The sequence below is a fragment of the Mesitornis unicolor genome, unplaced genomic scaffold (genome assembly GCF_000695765.1).
Source record: "Mesitornis unicolor isolate BGI_N332 unplaced genomic scaffold, ASM69576v1 scaffold31815, whole genome shotgun sequence".
NCBI classification, from domain to species: Eukaryota; Metazoa; Chordata; class Aves; order Mesitornithiformes; family Mesitornithidae; genus Mesitornis; species Mesitornis unicolor.
In genome coordinates this window covers 4,813-21,731 of record NW_010188304.1, presented here as the reverse complement: position 1 = coordinate 21,731, position 16,919 = coordinate 4,813, and the positions used below count along the sequence as shown (strand labels likewise).

The window sequence follows — 16,919 nt, the reverse complement described above, 5'->3', positions numbered from 1 at the left end:
TGCTGCCCGGATTAAGAGACATAATATGAAAGAAATCCGGCTGCAAAGCCAAACTGAGCAATAACAGGAAACCCAAACTCTCCCTGAGTAAAGATGTGTTTTGATAGAGGATGGTTCCTCAACAGCAAGCCTGAGATTAGGCAGTGAGTGAGTCTGTATTCCTAACTGCCTACGCAGTGTTTGGTGAAAACTAATACCAGCTCATCTCCGCTAGTTAGTAGTAGCAATTTTGATGTGATAGAAGTAAATATCTATGAATACTTACGTTGCAGTTTCTCAGGAGATGTGAAAAAAAACAAAGCAACCAAATACCGACACGGCTTTTAGAAAGACAGAGGCGTAGATTCCTTTGCTGTAGCTTGCAGGCTGCTTGCTAGCAACTCAGAGAAATTGAAAACCACTTTCCAGCTCAGAAAGTGAAAAGAGAAATGGGAATTAATCACGAAACAGTGACACTCAAGCAGCTGCTTAAGCTGTGGTTCCTGTAGAGTTTGGAAATCTGACTCTCGTGGTGGTGTAAGCAGGACTAACATCGGACAACAGAAAAGTAGGAAATAATGAAGGCAAGAGTGAAGTTCAAGGAGTAAGCGAAAGGTTGTGAGACCAAACAGCAAGCAAATATTGTAGTGCATAACAAGCAGGAAGTTTAGTGAAAACCTGCAGGTTGCTGGAGATCAGACAATGTCTGAAAAAGAGTTTGTTGTGCAGATCCCTTCCAGCTGAGGTGCTTGGATATGAGGACAGCCTCTCAACCCTGGAATTTACTATGGATTACTGTATATATTTATTGTCAGTTCAATTGTGCATCTTGTTCTTTGTGTATGTTTTTATAGTACTTATGCTTTGCTTTCACTTAGGAGTTATGGAGTAATAAACTGAAAGTAGTCATATTTTTGCACCTACGTACAACTAAGTCTCACATAATAATAATTTAATACTTGATTTGTAGCTAACACAGCATGTGCTGTTACCTAGAGTGTTAACATTTACCAAATTTAACACAGACTGGTATTACTAGCCTGAGCTTTGCTTCGCGAAGAGAAGACTGCCTTTGTGTAGTAGGTGTTTTCTTCCTAAACATGTCCTTTTCTACAAGCTGAAGGAATAGTGCTAGTATTTTCTATTTTAATAGAAATTTCTGAAGTATTTTTAGCTAACACAAACTGTAGCGTTTTGATTCTGAAGGATGCAATTTGCTTAAAATATTCAACCAAAAATAAATTCCAGCCTAGAAAAGTGTCAAAAAAGGATATTTTGCATTGGAGAGAAATGTTTTGCAGCCTAGTCTGTGTTTGTACACTCAGGGTGGTGGTGTTGTGGAGTTTTAGTCTGTGGTTGTCGTTTGCTGTCTCCGACCTAAACAGTCGATTCGGTAGAAAATAAATGTATCAAAAGGAGGTGACGCTTTCTTAGACCAAGGCTTTTTTGAACTTTGTGTCATAGGTAGGTGGTTAAAATCTGTCAAAAGCAATAGGAATGAGAATAACATTCTGGTGAGAGAAGGTGAATTACTATTTATTTTTAGATAGTCTGGATATTTCTGGCTGCATGTTGGGTGTTTTCATGATGTTTAAATGTAGTAGTAGTTTGAGTTCTTCTCTCATCGTTTTCCTTCTTGCAGAGTTTTTTCTGTTTGCATATTTGCAGGTTGTACGTAGTTTATACCCTTTTGATGAGGACACAGCGAGCAATTTCTTTTGAGGACGGAAACAGGATTTTTGTTGTTCTTTTTGCCGCCCGTGCCAATCTGTCTCCCGTTGCCAAATGCGCACTAAATAGGTCACTGCAGCAGAAATTGTTGCATTAACAAGCAAAGAGCAAAGTCACACTGGTGGTGGTGCGTGTTTGTCGCACACAGAATGTCTTTCTGAGCGCTTCTATCACTTCTTACCTGTTCTGCTGTGCTCAGAAGTGATGTGTAAGGGAGTACAACAGGCTGCTACGCTTGATCTGATGTAACCAGAGTGGAGGGGGTACCTCCTTTTTTGGCAGCAGCTTCACGCTTATATTGGATTAAGTGTAATGTGAAACCGTACCCGAAATAATTGGTTTTATGCTTCTAGAGGTTTTCATGGGTACATATTAAGATGCATACGCTTCCCCACTAGGAAACAGTTTTAAGTTGTTGCCCATGTTTTGAAATGTATGTTTTTCCTCTGCTGGCCCACCTTTGAAACTGGTCATCTTAACACAGATCTGGAGCAAAGGCTGAAGAAAAGCTGGGCTTTTGATTCCTAACCTTGGTGCCTCATGCCAGTGTGTACAGAAGAGCTTGTTTCTTGCTCACGGCTCGCTCTGTACACCCGCAGGTATTGAAATAAAAGCCCGTGGAGCACATGTCTATCCATGCAAAGAGCAGGAGTTTTTGCAGAAACCTAAAGGGTACTGCAGTCACAAAAGGGTGCCTTCATTTACTAGCGTTTGTAAATCAAACTGGTGTTGCTTATGCCCTTTAACTGCTCCGGCTCTTAATAAAAAATGAAAATTTTGTAAGGAGCAGACCTGGTTTTGTGGCACTGGTGAGTTCAAACGAGGCAGGAGGAAGTACAGCAAAATCAGCAGAGGTGTGAGAGGAGAAGCATCTCAGACACTTCTGACCATAGAGCAACAACTCTTCACAGCCTCACCAGGAAGCAGCAAGAGGCAGGGGGAACATCTGGCGTTTTCACTGTCCTTGCTGAAATGAAGGGTCTCCACGGGAGCGTGGTGGGTGGTGAGGAGCTGGTGACACTGCCAGGCCAGGCTGGCGAGCAAAACCAGTGGGGAATTGTTTGTGCCAGGGAAGGACAGCCAGCGGAGGCTGTGTTTTCAAAGACAGACTGAATCAGATGTACTCTCAGTTCACTAACTCATTTCATGTCTGTGCCGAACTTACAAGTCAGTCCCTAATCCTCTTTTAGTGCTCTAGGGACCAATAATAGGGATGCTGCAAACAGCCCTGGCTGCTTCTTGCTGCAAAGGGTTAATTTTGAACCATGAAACAGGATTAACTTTTACTTTTTGGGTTGGTGGCTGTGGAGTTTTCCTGCTGCTTATCTTTGATCACATGAGATGTGAGCAGGTATTTCCAGAGATGCAGTGAGCGGCTTGTGTGTGTTTTTAACAGCCCAGCGGAGGAAGCACATCGATGGGGAAAAATCACTGTGCAGATGAGAGCAGCAAGAAGGGTGGCTTGCTAACCTTTATAGTCTGGTTTTTGGCGAGAGAGCGTACTTTTAGTGCAGAACAGAAACCAACACAAGGTGTTTTTCTCTGGCCGTGTGTGTGGCTTTGGTGATAGAAATGTAGCTGGTTGAAATTAAAATCCCATTCATGCTGTGTGAGAGTCCTCCATCTGCTTGAAGAAATAGAGCTTTGCAAGGCAATCGGAGTAATTTTGGGGATATACAGGTGGATCTACACCAGAGCTTCATTCTGGAAAGATAATTGTTCGTAGATATGAGGAAATATGTGTCAAACAGTCTTTTAGTTCTAGTTCACAAATTATAAACACCATGAGAAAAAAATTATAAATACCATGCTATATTTGCCATTGAGGAGATGAAAATAAACAGTAAGAATTGCTGGTGGTTTTTGTTGTTTGGGGCCATGGGGGTTCAATAAGGAGGACGTGGACAATTTTATATGGAGCTAGGGAGAAAATTGGTGATGCTGCTTTTGTTCTCCACTGCCATTAGGGTACATATATATAATGTACAAACACTGCTGGTGTTTTCAGGTTGGTTTTTTTTCTATTTTAGCCACAAAATTGCAGAAGCTTAAAATACAGTGACAAACCTCGTCTTACCCAACTATGCAAGCTTAATATTCATGAAAAAGCAGAGGTTTGCCATTTACGTGTTTCATCCACACTGAACGATCACTGTGCTTTCCTTAAGTCACAACAGTCAAGCCTGCCGCGGAGTGACAAGACCTGGCTTTTCCCTCAGTGTTATTTGATCCGTGTTTCAGTTTGACATTATGTAAATACTCTGCTATTAGGGAAGAAAATGACATAAAATTGCATCCTTTCTCAACGAGGTTTTAAGTTCTTTCAGTGGCTTCTCTCCTTTTTGAAGCTGTAATAAAGATCATAATTAGAATCCCAGTTGCTTAAGTGAGAAATTAGCATGTTCTTAAATGCTGAGCAGAGCCAGGTTCCCTGCGAGACCCCCTCCGGGTATCTGTCCTGCCCCAAAGCGCTTTCCCTAATACCAATTTGCGTTCTAGACGTATTAAAGAAAATCATATTCATTGCCGCCTAGTAGTTAATCAGAGCCTTCAGATAGGCTTGAAATCATTTGCAGCCTGACTGCCAGAGCCACCTGCATCTGTTCCTTCCCCAGAGCCATACCCGGGCATGCTCTAGAATTTATCAGAAATCGTCAGTCCATTGCCCAGGACCAGAACTGGGACAAATTCACTCCATGCATGTCCTTCATTCTTACGAATTTATTGCAAATACTACTTAACCCCACTCCAGACCTCGTTGCTTACTCTCTTCTAGGCTTTGGCCAAATGAACAAAAATATAATGGCTTTTACCTGGTAGTGTCCCTGTCAAAAATATCTTTCCCTTTTTTGATTTGTTTTTGTAGAACTGGGGGCTAACATTGAGACCTGATCTATTAATATATATTTTACCATGCAAATAAGATTCTAGCAGATTGGAATAAATTAAAAGCTTAATGGGGTTAAAATAAACCTCATTTGTAAATTAATTAAAAACAAGAAGCAAAGAACACTAACACTTAAAAATACCCCAAAACACTTTCATAGTGCAAACTGCAGATTATTTTCCAAATAAGTGAATGGTAAACTGTAATTGCAGGATGTGCAAGAAAATACTTGGAACATATGAAATAGTAGTCACAGATTTTAGAGTCAAGATGTTCCCTCTCTGGTTTTTCACATTGTCACAGAAGATATCAAAGGATAAAGCAAATAAAATGCTGTCTTTGCAATTGACCCAGGTAGGGGATATTATATTGGTGAGAGATGGATTCAAAGTTACATATATAGATATATAGAGAGATATATATACGCATGTGTATATGTGTGTATATATATATATATGTTTGGTTTTTTTTTTTAGATGGTGAATTTTTACGTTCTGATGTCTCTCCTTCAAGTTCTGCCTAACATGCTTCTGATGTGCTCTTGTTTCCACAGGCCAAGGCTGCAAGCACAAAGGAAGTTTGCTCAGTCCCAGCCAAACAGTCCCAGCACAACTCCAATTAAGATAGTGGAGCCGTTGTTACCCCCTCCCGCCACTCAGATTTCTGACCTCTCCAAAAGGAAGCCCAAGACAGAAGATTTTCTCACTTTCCTCTGTCTTCGAGGTAGGAGTCTTGCAGCAGCCGTGGGGGACGGGCTCAGTCAAAGAACGAGGTGTAGCACCGCACACTGAGTAGCAGCTAGACAATGCTACACTTGAATATATTGTGTGCATTTCAGTTCTCAGTAATGTGACTGTATCTGCAGCAGGAGCATTCAAGTTCTTGGTTGTAAAGACCATAAAATGAGGCCGGTAATAGTGCAAAAGGAAATTCATTTTATGCTTAGCACTCTGTTATCCTGAATGGGTTTTTGTGGTGCACTCTCAAGTCCTCCCCATCCTCCTTTGTTTTGTCTGACTGTAAACCGAAGAAGTGCTTAACTTGCCTGAGTACTTGTTTCTGCGAGAGGAGAAATCTGATTGAAAATTCCCCTTCTCCACCTATTCACTGTCCTTCATTGTTTGATCTGAGTGAGGTTTTTCATCTGACAGTGGGTGGAGAGGTTGCTGCTGTTCTTAATCGTAGCTTCCCTATGAGCTGGATTGTTCCCATGGTGATAATTAAAACAGGTGAGCTCTTCCACTCTGCAGCCCAAGCACAGACAAGGCATCTGAAGTTGGACAGTGTGTTACCCGAATTATCTCACAGTAGCAGGTGCCTGAGCCTGTCTGGAGCTGCATGGTGTGTGTCTGGGTTCACTGGTGTGTGCCTGCAAGCCTGCATGTCAGACCTGGGACCTCGGTGTGAGGTACAGCTGACAGATTAGGCTAAAGAAGGAGACCTTAACCTGAGTGGTCATTTTTCTTGGGACTTTCCATGGCCCTGTGTCTTAAGCCATGTGCTGAGGATAGTGTCTTTCAGTCTAATCTCCTAAGTGTAATATTGGCTCTAGTGGTATGCTTTGCTTGCATTAGGTTCCCACCCATCCCCTTAGTTAGGCACGGCTCTATCCTTGATGTGCTGGAGCAATGCCTCTTGCTGTTGTTGTGTCCCATTACCTGCTGAAAGGGCGTGCATTTGCAACAAGATAGGGCTCATCTGCAAAAATCTTACCCAGTGGATTGAATCCTTCAAAGCTTTTGTTTGGGTTCCCTTTTCCTGTTCTGAGGTCTCCATTGCATCTGTGAGCAGCACGGGTTAGCACTTTGCTGAGGCTTTCTCGCGTTAGTGCAGCGGGGTTTGATTTCTTATTTTTTTCTCTTCTGGGAGATGTTAGGCTAGTGGTAGCCCTAGACTGGTTGCTAATTTATCTGTCGTGACTCTGCTCCAATATGGAGCCTTCATCCTGTTGGGACTTCTGGTAAAGTGAGTGGGTGGATTGGGATGAAGGAGGGTGGTTTGCTGTCTTTTGTGTTTGTTTAAAGGATTGCAAGGAGCAGAATCTAATGGAGTTTAAAGTGGCATCACGGTCCTCTGCAATTTAATCTGTGGAAACGTATTTCTAATTTAGTCTGCTGTGAGGTTGATCAGTCTGTTGGCAGCATGTCACTGCTGTGATCTGGGCCAACTGCCACAGTTGTTGGTGGGAAAATTCAGATGGCGGGGGTGTGTGCGTGTATGTGTGTGAGCACACATGGCTGCATTCACACACTTGTTTCCACTGCTTGCTAACTAAGCATGTGTTATTTATAGCTTTGAAGGCACTTGCGCTTAAAGAAAGACAACCTGTGTGGGGATGTGACTTATCTCCATTTTTATTTCCTGCTGTCTCTTAGCTTTCTGCTTTAACAATGCAAATGGGAAGCACGGGTACTTTTGTCCTGTTCCAGTGCTTCATTCAGAAGGGTTTGGTGGTTTTTTTCTATTTTAATCACTGACTGTTTAGCTCTTGCACCTGTAATTTTCTTCTTTGTTATTCATCTGTAGAATAATTGATGTTTTGTACTGTCAATTAAGAACTTGCAATTCATTCCTAATTTCTTCAGTATGCAGGAGTACTCATATATTTCAGACAACACGTGCATTCAGACTGCAAGATCCCAATTACACTTATATTGAAAACCACAAGGGAAAATCTTCTCAGAGTGCCACTCATGGCATGTTCTTGGTCTGCTTAAACAGGCTGAAGACAAGCAGAAAGGGAGCCAGCAGCTTACTTAAACCCTGTGTAGGAAAGACTTGTGATTTTTTTAAGGGGTTTGTTTTGGTTTTGAACCTCTGTGCTATTACTTATTGAAGTGTTGAGGATTCAAAATTGCTCGCATGGTGGGACATGTGGTTGTTCTGACTTCTGTCCAGATATGTCTGTCCAGCCCTGGCTGTTTGAACTTTCATGAGGAAATGGGATATGCAATTACATGGAAATTAGGAGTGCACTCACAAGGTGTAAGTTCAGCTCTAGGAAAATTGTTTAGTAGGAAGCATAATAGTGGTAAGATCCAGGACAGTAAATCCCCATGTTTGTATAGTTTAGGGTGTTGGTTTTTTTTGTTTGGTTTGGTTTCTTGGCATTTTTGTTTCGTTGGGGTTTTTGGGGGTTTTTTTTGTTTTATTTTTGTTGGTTTTTTTTAAAGGTGAGACTCTATTCAGTCCTAGTCCTTGAAAATGCTCTGTTGATATAGACCCTGCATTCATGATCACAGCTTTTCTTCGACAAGGGAGTCTTCTCCAGGACTGGTGGGAAAGCAGCTCTGTGGTCACACCTCTGTCCTTGTGCCACCTCACCCAGCAGCAGTGTTAGAAGCACAGTGTAAATTTGTCACACCGTGTCAGCATATACTTTCGTTTTCTATTTTCAAACAGAGAAGTTTAAAAAAAAAATCCTGTCACCACTACAAGTTCACTCGTCAGTATTTTGGGAGGGGGGTATTTTAAGTGGCGGCAGCAGCTGAATGCTGTGAGTGATGGAGCAGTGCTATCATGTGGCAATGTGGAAGAAAGGCCCTTCACATGCATAAGGTCTCATACTCACGGAAAAAAGTCCCATTTACCTGGCCTTCTCCTATGTGTCAGAAAATCTAATGATTCAAATCACTTTTACTTATTTTTTTTTATCATCCTGTAATTTCAAAGGGAGATAATTTAACCAAGATGACGTGCTTGGTTTCATTATCCAGAATACTAGGGGCTTTAGATGATTTTTAATTAGTTTGTTTTTTGAACCCTTGATTTGATAATACAATGTAGTAACTACTAATTACTTCTTAAAAGGTAAGCAGAGCAGAATGAAAAAGCTGTAACAGTTGATGAATATCTGAGCACCCTGGAATACATCTAACTGACCAGACTTGACAAAGCTCCCCTGCTTTCTGTTATTTTAAAATGCTTAAAAAAAAATAATTAAATTGTGACCTAGAATTTCCAACACAAGAAGGAAGGGAGTAGTGCAGATAGCTCTGAAGTGTTTGTCTGCAGCGTTCTTATCTTTAAATAGCTTCCATGAAGGAGCCCGTATGCCCGTTGCCAGAGGCATAATTAATATCTTTCAGCAGCGCACGTAGATACGAGTGTGTCGTCTCCATGCAGTTGTACGACAGCTTTAGCTTTTACTGCGTTTTCTGCCTCTGATTAAATTTTCTTACTAGCTTCTGTTACAGTGCATTTAAGTTACCTTTACTCTCTATAATTATTTACAGGTTAAAAATACTGCGAGTGGAATAGTATAGGGGTAAAGAGAGGAGAAGCAGCAACTCCCTGTGAGCAATGGATCTTTGGCAAAAGGTGATAACAGGAAGGCTTGTGATTAGAAGCCTACATTTTAAGAAGTTTTCCCATGATCAATTCTCTAATTAAGCCAGGCCTCAGGGAGTTACATGCTAGAGAATTTCTGGAATTCCTAAATAAAGATGGTTTAATTGAGATCTCACAAATCAAGTTTTCAGGCTCTTCTAACAGCTGTTCTGCAAAATGCATGACTCTTTGTGTTCTTTGAGTACTGCAGTGACTTAACGATGTGAACGTTTCTTACAACTCGGCAAAACTATAATAGAAAGTATCACTATAGCATGCTTGTCCTAACCTCAGTAACTTCTGAATCTCAGTGCCACAGTTCTCCTACCGTTTGCTCTTAAACAGGCCTTTTGTTTTAAACACCTTCTTTAGTTGGTAAGCTCGGGGGCCTTTAACCCCAGTCTTCTCTCTCGTGTCTTAATAGGAGGTACTGTATTGTGTATGCCAATAGATACCTACAGAGATTTTCTGTTACAGCAGGAGAGGCCCTGAAAACAAAACCTTGGGAGCTCTTAATTTTGAGCATGTTAGAAAATGACCATTAATTTGCATAGCTTTTAACAAAGCAGAAGGTAGACTTGCCTGGTGTATAGTGGCCTTTACAAGAGCCTGCAGCTGCATCAGTGACATTTCTGAAGTCCCAGCCTTCCAAGGGGAGCACATTGCCACTGTGGGGACGTGCTCTCCAGATCACCATAAGCATGTTAAATAACACAGCAACCTGATTAGGCTGGAAACAAAGCAATGAAATGCTGACGCTGTCCAAAAATATGAGCGGCTTTGCAGTCTAGGTTAGTTTTTATAATTCCAAAATAATACTAAAACATGAAGAGTTATGGTAATTTGTTTAAAATACTGAAAGAAGACTTTTTATCAGTTGTGTTGTTAAATCGTTAGATGATTGAGACTGAAATTTGGGGATGAATTGAAAACACAAGAATAAACTTAGGGGTGTGGAATCTTAATGGCACAAACCATTTAATGTAAATAAGTTGGCATTTAGCAACTGTAATCTCAATTTTGAAGTTCTTTTTTAAAGTTCGGAGTAACATCGAAGTGTAAAAGAAGAGGTATATCTCATCCACGCAACCATGTAGTCCACCTGTAGAATATGCTGCTCTAGGCTGGTGGTGGTGGTTTAGAACAAGAGTCATTTAAGCAGCGTTGCCAGAGATAAGTGGATATGCAGGCTCATAGTGGAAAGCACATGTGTGAAGTATGCAGAGAGAGCCTGGCAACCCGCACCATGGCGCATTATTTCTTCCCAGGGAGCGGGAGTGCTGCTGGAGAGGCCATCCTTCCAGGCCTGCAGTGGAGGGTGCATCTTCACATCTGTTTATGCCTACTATGACATCTAAAAAGTTGTGAGAGCTGCTGAGTGCAAGAGAAGAGTAGTGTGTGTGTGTGTGTATGTGTGTAGTAGTGCAGCTGAATCGAAGTTTTACCCTGATCTTCCTGGTTTGATTCTAGTATCTACCCCAGCAAAACGCCACAGGATGAAATAAGCTCGTTGAAATGGGAGACTGATCTTGTGGTTCAGCCTTTGTCTTTGCCACAGAGTCTCTCTGAGTCCCTCAGGGAGCTGCTTAGTTTTTTATGTAAAATGAGGAGAAATATTTAACTCTGTGTATGGGTATTGACCTAGCTGGACGTTGAATATGGATGAGCTACTGGCCTAAAATCTGAGTGTTCTGATGGCAGCAGCAGTGCTTCAAAACTTTGCTGCCTACAGTTTTTGGTGCCCAGATGGGCAACATAAAGTATTCTGACAAAGGCCATTCCAGCCCTTCCTTCCTCCCATCCAGAAACTTGTAAGCCTGCGTCTGTAACCTGTGAACCGACCATAAGTTCAGTGTTCCCCAGAAGATGTGTTTTGTGCTAGGAGGGGCTCAGGATCTCTTGGGTATGTAACACAGCCTGGTAGCCTTCTGGGAATGGCAGCACAGTGGCTTGGGATTTGCAGTCTTGTTCATGGTGGAGAGGACAAAAAGTTGGTGGTTGAAGTGTACATGGGAAGGACTGGTTTTGAGGTTAGCCTCTGAATCTAGTCAGGTTAGTGGCAGTAAATTGCTTTGAGATTGTCAGATATGAATTGTAGATGTGAGAAGCACTATGCTTGGTGTGTGTTTTGTTGACTTTGGAAAGTGAACCTTACTTTTTTTTTCCCCTGAAGATTCACATGTTTCTCCAGCCTAGCTCCGTATCCCTAAAAAAAGGATCAATTTTCTGTGGCTTTTTGGTTTTTAGCTCTACTGCTTTGAGGAATGGACTGAGAAGAAAATGGGTTTTATGTCACTGTAGTAGCCAATAAGATAGGCATAGCACTAAGCATCTTGTGATTAATACAATGACAGAGAGGTTTGACCAGTCGTGTGTTCATGAGCCCTGTTTTGTTTCTGTACTTGGGATGGCCTTTTCCTGCCTCTCGTTCAGGCACCAGCGAGCTCCCTCTGGGACTGTTCCTGCAGGTGGAGTCAGACAAGTGGCTCCAAGAAAAAAAAAAATTGCTCTTTCCTATGGAGTTTGTGCAGTTCATTCTCTTTTAGCCTTGCTCCGTAAAACAACCGTAAAGTGTGGGCATAAATTACATTTATTCGCACTTCAGGGACTTGGCGCTGTCCTGCCAAAACGTAGTAAAGTAGGACATATGATAAATGAGAAGCAGGCCCTAAATTTTAAGCACTGAGATGCCAGTACCTCAGGAGCATTTGAGAGGCACGGTTTTTCCACCTGCATAGCCCCAAAATGAGGCTGTGTGTCAAGAGAAGAAGCCAAACCTCTGGATGCAGCTCATTATAGGGCTTGGCAGGCCATCTGTTCATCAGGGCAGGCTTGAGTCCCACGTACCTTGACCTGCCTTGTGCTTAAATCACTCTGATGTCTTAAATTGTTCTAAGATTTTTTCCAAAGCACATCTGGGTTATGTTTAATTGGTAGGAGGAAAAAAAAAAAAGCTGGAAGGGAAGTCGGTGTAAATAATTCATGGAGAAGAATCCTCCAATTTTGCAGAAACCACAGCCCAAATTACAGAGAAGGCTCTTGGATTGAGATGATTTTTGTTGTGGTTGTAACATACCAGGGTTTGAATCCTGTCCAGATGAAAACATTTGGTTTGTACTTCAGTAAATATTGCAGAAGCACTGCCAGCTAATTCTGAAGAGTAATGAAATAGTGCTTTTGGCAAAGCACGTGCACTTTCCATACTTCTGATTCCACTCCTCAGATCCAAATTCAGTGTTTTTTTAAAATGTATTTAGCTGGTCCAAGACAAAAGTTAATGTAATTTAATGAGAAACAAAACATACCGTAATTTAGGAGGGAAAATAACACATTTGTCAAATAAAAAAAATTTAATAACCTCATTAGTCAAATAAAATGGCTGAAAAAGAATATAGTTTATTCTGTTAATCAGGCACTTGCTGCTGAGGTCAGTGGATCTGTACATACAGGTTGTGTAAGCATCAATTCTGCTTACTGATAGTAACAAGCCTGAATTTTGCACATGCAGAGGGTAACATCTTTCCAAGAAAACTGCTAAAAGCAGCACCATGACTTAAAAAACATCTTTTACCTTGTACTTATTGTTGTATAAGCATCAAATTATTATAGCAGAGGACATTAAATACATTTGTCATCCTTTCATATGCATTAGGCAACACTTTGTGTATAGTTGTGGTAATTGTTTTTCCTATATAGTTAGGTTTTCTTTTGTGTTGCTCTCACAATAGGAGGGAAGGCAAAAATACTCAAGAGAGAATTTCAATAATGAAACTGCAGATACTGAGGGAAACAGTTGCCAAATATACTTCAAACCTCATTTTTTAAAAAGCTGAGTATCCTCCCTTTTGGTAGTAATTCATAGCTCATTGTAACCATGATGAGTGAATTTAAAAAAGAAAAATCACCAGTAAAGACTTCCTCAAAATTTGTCACGCACAGCGGTTTCTGTTCGCAGGAGCAGCAGCTCCTGCTCTGATACTTGTGAGGAGAGGGTACCTGGGGTTTTGTTAGCTGTCTGAGCTTTCCGTGTGGTTTGCAATCCCTTAGTCAGCCACGGCAATTTGTTTGCCTTTCAAAGCCGCACGACGAGGGCCAGCTTTGGCCTTCCCGCAGTGATTTGGAGGAGTGGAAGAAGCTGGGAAGTTCCCTCCCCTCCAGGTTTCTGCCTGGCCTTGGCTGTAGCTTTTCTGCTCTTGGCTGCGAGTGAACAGCAACTTGTTCAGTGGGAAAATGTGAGTGGTCCTGATCAGGGCAGCAGGTTGACAGCACTATCAGACAGACACTCCTGTTACAGCTGCTCAAGGCAAGGTGTCCTACCCACTTTACTGCATTTGTTACTGTTGGCTTCTCCTTTTTGTCCATCGTGTTGCGATTGCCACATCCTGTTCTGTGGTGATGACACATGCTTTTATGCAAATATTGATGCAGAACAAATCAGCTGTCTTGAGGGGAGGGAAAAAAAGGCATTTAGGAAGTGTGTGCCTAGACATCATCAGGACAGAATGCAAAATGTGCAACCTCCCACAAGAGATTGGAAACATACTGCATTTGATGTTTTGTTTAATAACATAATGTGATATATTAAGCTACACATTCAATAAGAAAAAGTGTGCATAGAAATTTTCCAAATCCTTACTTGGGAGCTTTTAACATTGCATTACGGTTACAGTATTTATTAATGGACTTTAATTTCCTTAGTCTGGGGTTTTAATCTGAATCAGTTCCATGACCTGATTCACCACATGACCCCACAAAAAAAATACACTGCCACAGTCGAGGTGGTGGCATAGGAGTAAGAACAAGAGGCCAGATGGGGGTAGATGCTCTGTAGACCAGTTTCGATGCCAAGAAAAATGCCCGCGCCACCACAGACAGTCTAGATGGTTGCTTGTATGAAAATGTCCTGTAAATAAATGGTGGTAAGTCAAATTTTACTGCCTAGTTTACCATCAGATTTGCTGAGTGAGTGGGTTTTTCAGGCACCTGCTGATGGGGTGTGTGGCAGGGTGGGCTCTCAATGTGGAGGGCTTCTTGCACCCTTTTCCCAGGTGCTGGGGAGCTGCTCCGGTGCTCTCCTCCTTCATCTGCCGCCGTGCCCATGGTAGCAGCTGCCTGCACGACTTGGGGGCTCCCAGCACAGAAGGAAACTTGTAAAAATCAATAAAGCCACAGGCTCTCGTAATTCCCTTGCAGGTTTTTTCTGCTGTTTTCTTGGGGATGGAAAGCAAGGAAGGGGGGGTTACATACCTACAGTGCTGAGACCTGGCACGCACCACCTCCCGGGCATAGATGTTGCTACATTGCAGCTCTTCTCTTTTGCTGTTGGTTATTAATAAAATTCTAATGTTACTCTTTAGATTGTCCTGGGTAAGCTTTGAGAATCATGTCTTGGTGCTGGAGAGGGCAAGAGGAGGTGGAGGGATGAGTGCTCATCTTTACTTTTCTGTCTGACTGGCAAAATGTGTGCAGGAATGAACTGGCAGAGCTGCTTCCTCGGTTTCTGTTGCTGAGTGTGTCCAGGCAAAGGCAAAAATTTGCAGAATAGTACATTGTAAATTAAAAAGAGAAGCAAGTGCCTACAGCTGTATGTTCTGTAAATGTGTGTGTATGTATGTATCTGATGAACCTGCAGTTTTTTTTATTCGCATGCCATTTTGCAGGGTTTTTATAATCTTGCTGTAATATATCATTTTAATGATAAAAGTCTGTTATACATGAAGAAACCTGAGAGCAGTAACTCTCCATGAAGTCTGTCCGTAAGGAAAACCACCGTGTTCTTAACTTGAGATGAAGACAGGCCAGATTTATACATGTTGTTAGAACAACTGAATAGCTGGAAAAAACAAACCGGTTCTTTGAGCGCACATTCCTCTCCACATCTCCAGTGGTCTTAGACATTCATGGTTACAATAACACTACTGATTGCTCATATGAATTAGCAGCTTTGAGTAACAGATAATGTCCTCTATAGAGGTAGGTTATGGCACCATATATACATCCCTGTCTGGTCTCAGAGACGATGAGGGATATTTGGGACAGGAATTTTTATTTTTATAAAGCAGGTGAGTAATCACCTAGCTTCTATTCATTAACGGTGCAGCTTTGCTCATATGAGCTTCATTAGTTCTTCACTCATGAGAAGTGTGAGTTTTACTCCCAAAGAAGAATTCTGGGGGGTCCTCTTAGCTGTTTGCTTGGTGTCAACCACCAGTGCACATCAACCAGTCACACTGAAACATGGTAGGTGTTGCCTAATCAATATATTGTCATTCTTTTGGCTTGAATGAAATCAGCATACTTACCAGGATTGTCTGTCCTTCAGTTTGCTCATAAAGGGAATTTACAGTATCTTGAGCCTAAAACTAGTCTTTTCTCAGCCTTTTGGACATGTTTAGCTACATAGACTTAAAGTAAAAGTGGTTTTAACCAGCTCAACCCGTAAGTGTGAACAAATTCTCTTTTTTTGAGGCTATTTCAGAACTGAAATCTTAATATAAAAGATGATGATAAAAATAGTTCTAATATAAAAAGTAAGCAAAAAACCGCAAAGCTTTTGGATTTCTTTCAGTGTCACCCATTCATAGTAATGCTTAAATAGAACAAAAAATGTGTGAGTCCAGGCTTTTTTTTCTTTCTTTCTGTTTTCCAAGTCAACTTTAATAAATATGTAGAAGAAGCTGAGGGGGAGGAGGAGGAGAGGAGGCGACCGAGACTGAATGCCAGGTTTCTCTGAGCTCTCATGTTGCAGAGCACTTAGATCAGTAAAGTGAGGGCTAGCTGGACTCTCTGGTGTTATTGTTGCTAGTCTAATTTCTCTGGAAATGTGCTTCCCAAACAGTCCCAGCTGTCCCAGGAATGCAGTTTAACCATTGTTGTCCATAGTTCTTGATTGGAAAGAATTAAAAAATGTCATTCTGACCAGAGATTTATGCACTGAGATTATAGCCATTGAATACCAGGAGTTAGGTGAAGTTTTTATCTCCTCTTTCACTTGGGTTAGACCCTCCCTCCTTTCTTAGCAGAATGACACAGTACTATATTTTATTCTGTGTTTTAAAATAATAATGAAAAAGTATTACAGTTGTAATAACAACATTTGCGTCGCAGATGAGGGGTTTTTTTGCTGCATGCAGTTGAAAGCAGCTGACAAAAAAGCTCAGGGATATGGAACTCCAGAGAAGATGAGGTTTGGAAAATAGACTCTGTATCTGCTCTCCTATTTTAGTGTCTCAAAATAATAACATTTCTGACTGTTTATTTCTCTCATTATAATAGTGAGATTTCAGTCTGTGTTTGCATCTAACTTTCTTTTACTGCCATCATTTGTCAATGCATGAATACACTGATAGTGCCAGACTTTGGATCCCGATTAGAACTGTTTCACAGTACAGACTTGCAGAGCTCCTAACTTCTGAATCGACACCACAGACCTGGGTACCTAGACGGAAGAAAAAAGAAGGTTTCTTTTTCAAGCAGCACTGCCCTAGAGTCACTATTTTGGAGTGTTCTGGTCAGTTGCTGTTGAGACTTAAAGCAGAATAATTAATGTGCCTCTCAGCACCTCTTACCTACTATGGTTGATGGCTTAGAGTGCGCCAAAAAGTTCTGGGCTTCCATAAGAAATGTGAAGGTTTTTGTTTCTGTTAGTTGCTACAGCTCCCATGCCTTGAAATATGTCAGCAGTCTTAATTTGATCATTAATCTGTATAAATATGAAAATTTTGGCATGTAAAAGGCTTTCCCCCTAGGATAACCGTATGTGTCCATACATTTATTTCTGGGTTGGATAGATTAATACACATGTTATTTCAAGGGGAAGAGTCATTATGCCATAGCTGCACAGCCACTCACTTGCTCCCTGTGGTGGGATGGGGGAGAGAATTGAAAGGGTGGAAGTGCAAAAACTCATGGATTGAGGTAAAGACAGTCTAATGGGTAATGTAAAAGCTGCAACTGCAAGCAAAGCAAAAGAAGGAATTATATTCGCTCTTTC

General features: G+C 41.4%; 1 protein-coding gene across 1 annotated transcript in view; it reads left to right on the top strand.

Annotated features, from left to right (window-relative positions):
- Positions 1-16,919, top strand: part of LOC104541605 (protein Jumonji-like) — a gene marked incomplete at both ends in the record, with an annotated part of 46,348 nt that overhangs the window by 27,417 nt on the left and 2,012 nt on the right. The window contains one exon of the mRNA XM_010185710.1: positions 5,151-5,320. Coding sequence (XP_010184012.1) covers positions 5,151-5,320 — 170 coding nt within the window. The remainder of the gene's footprint in view (positions 1-5,150; positions 5,321-16,919) is intronic.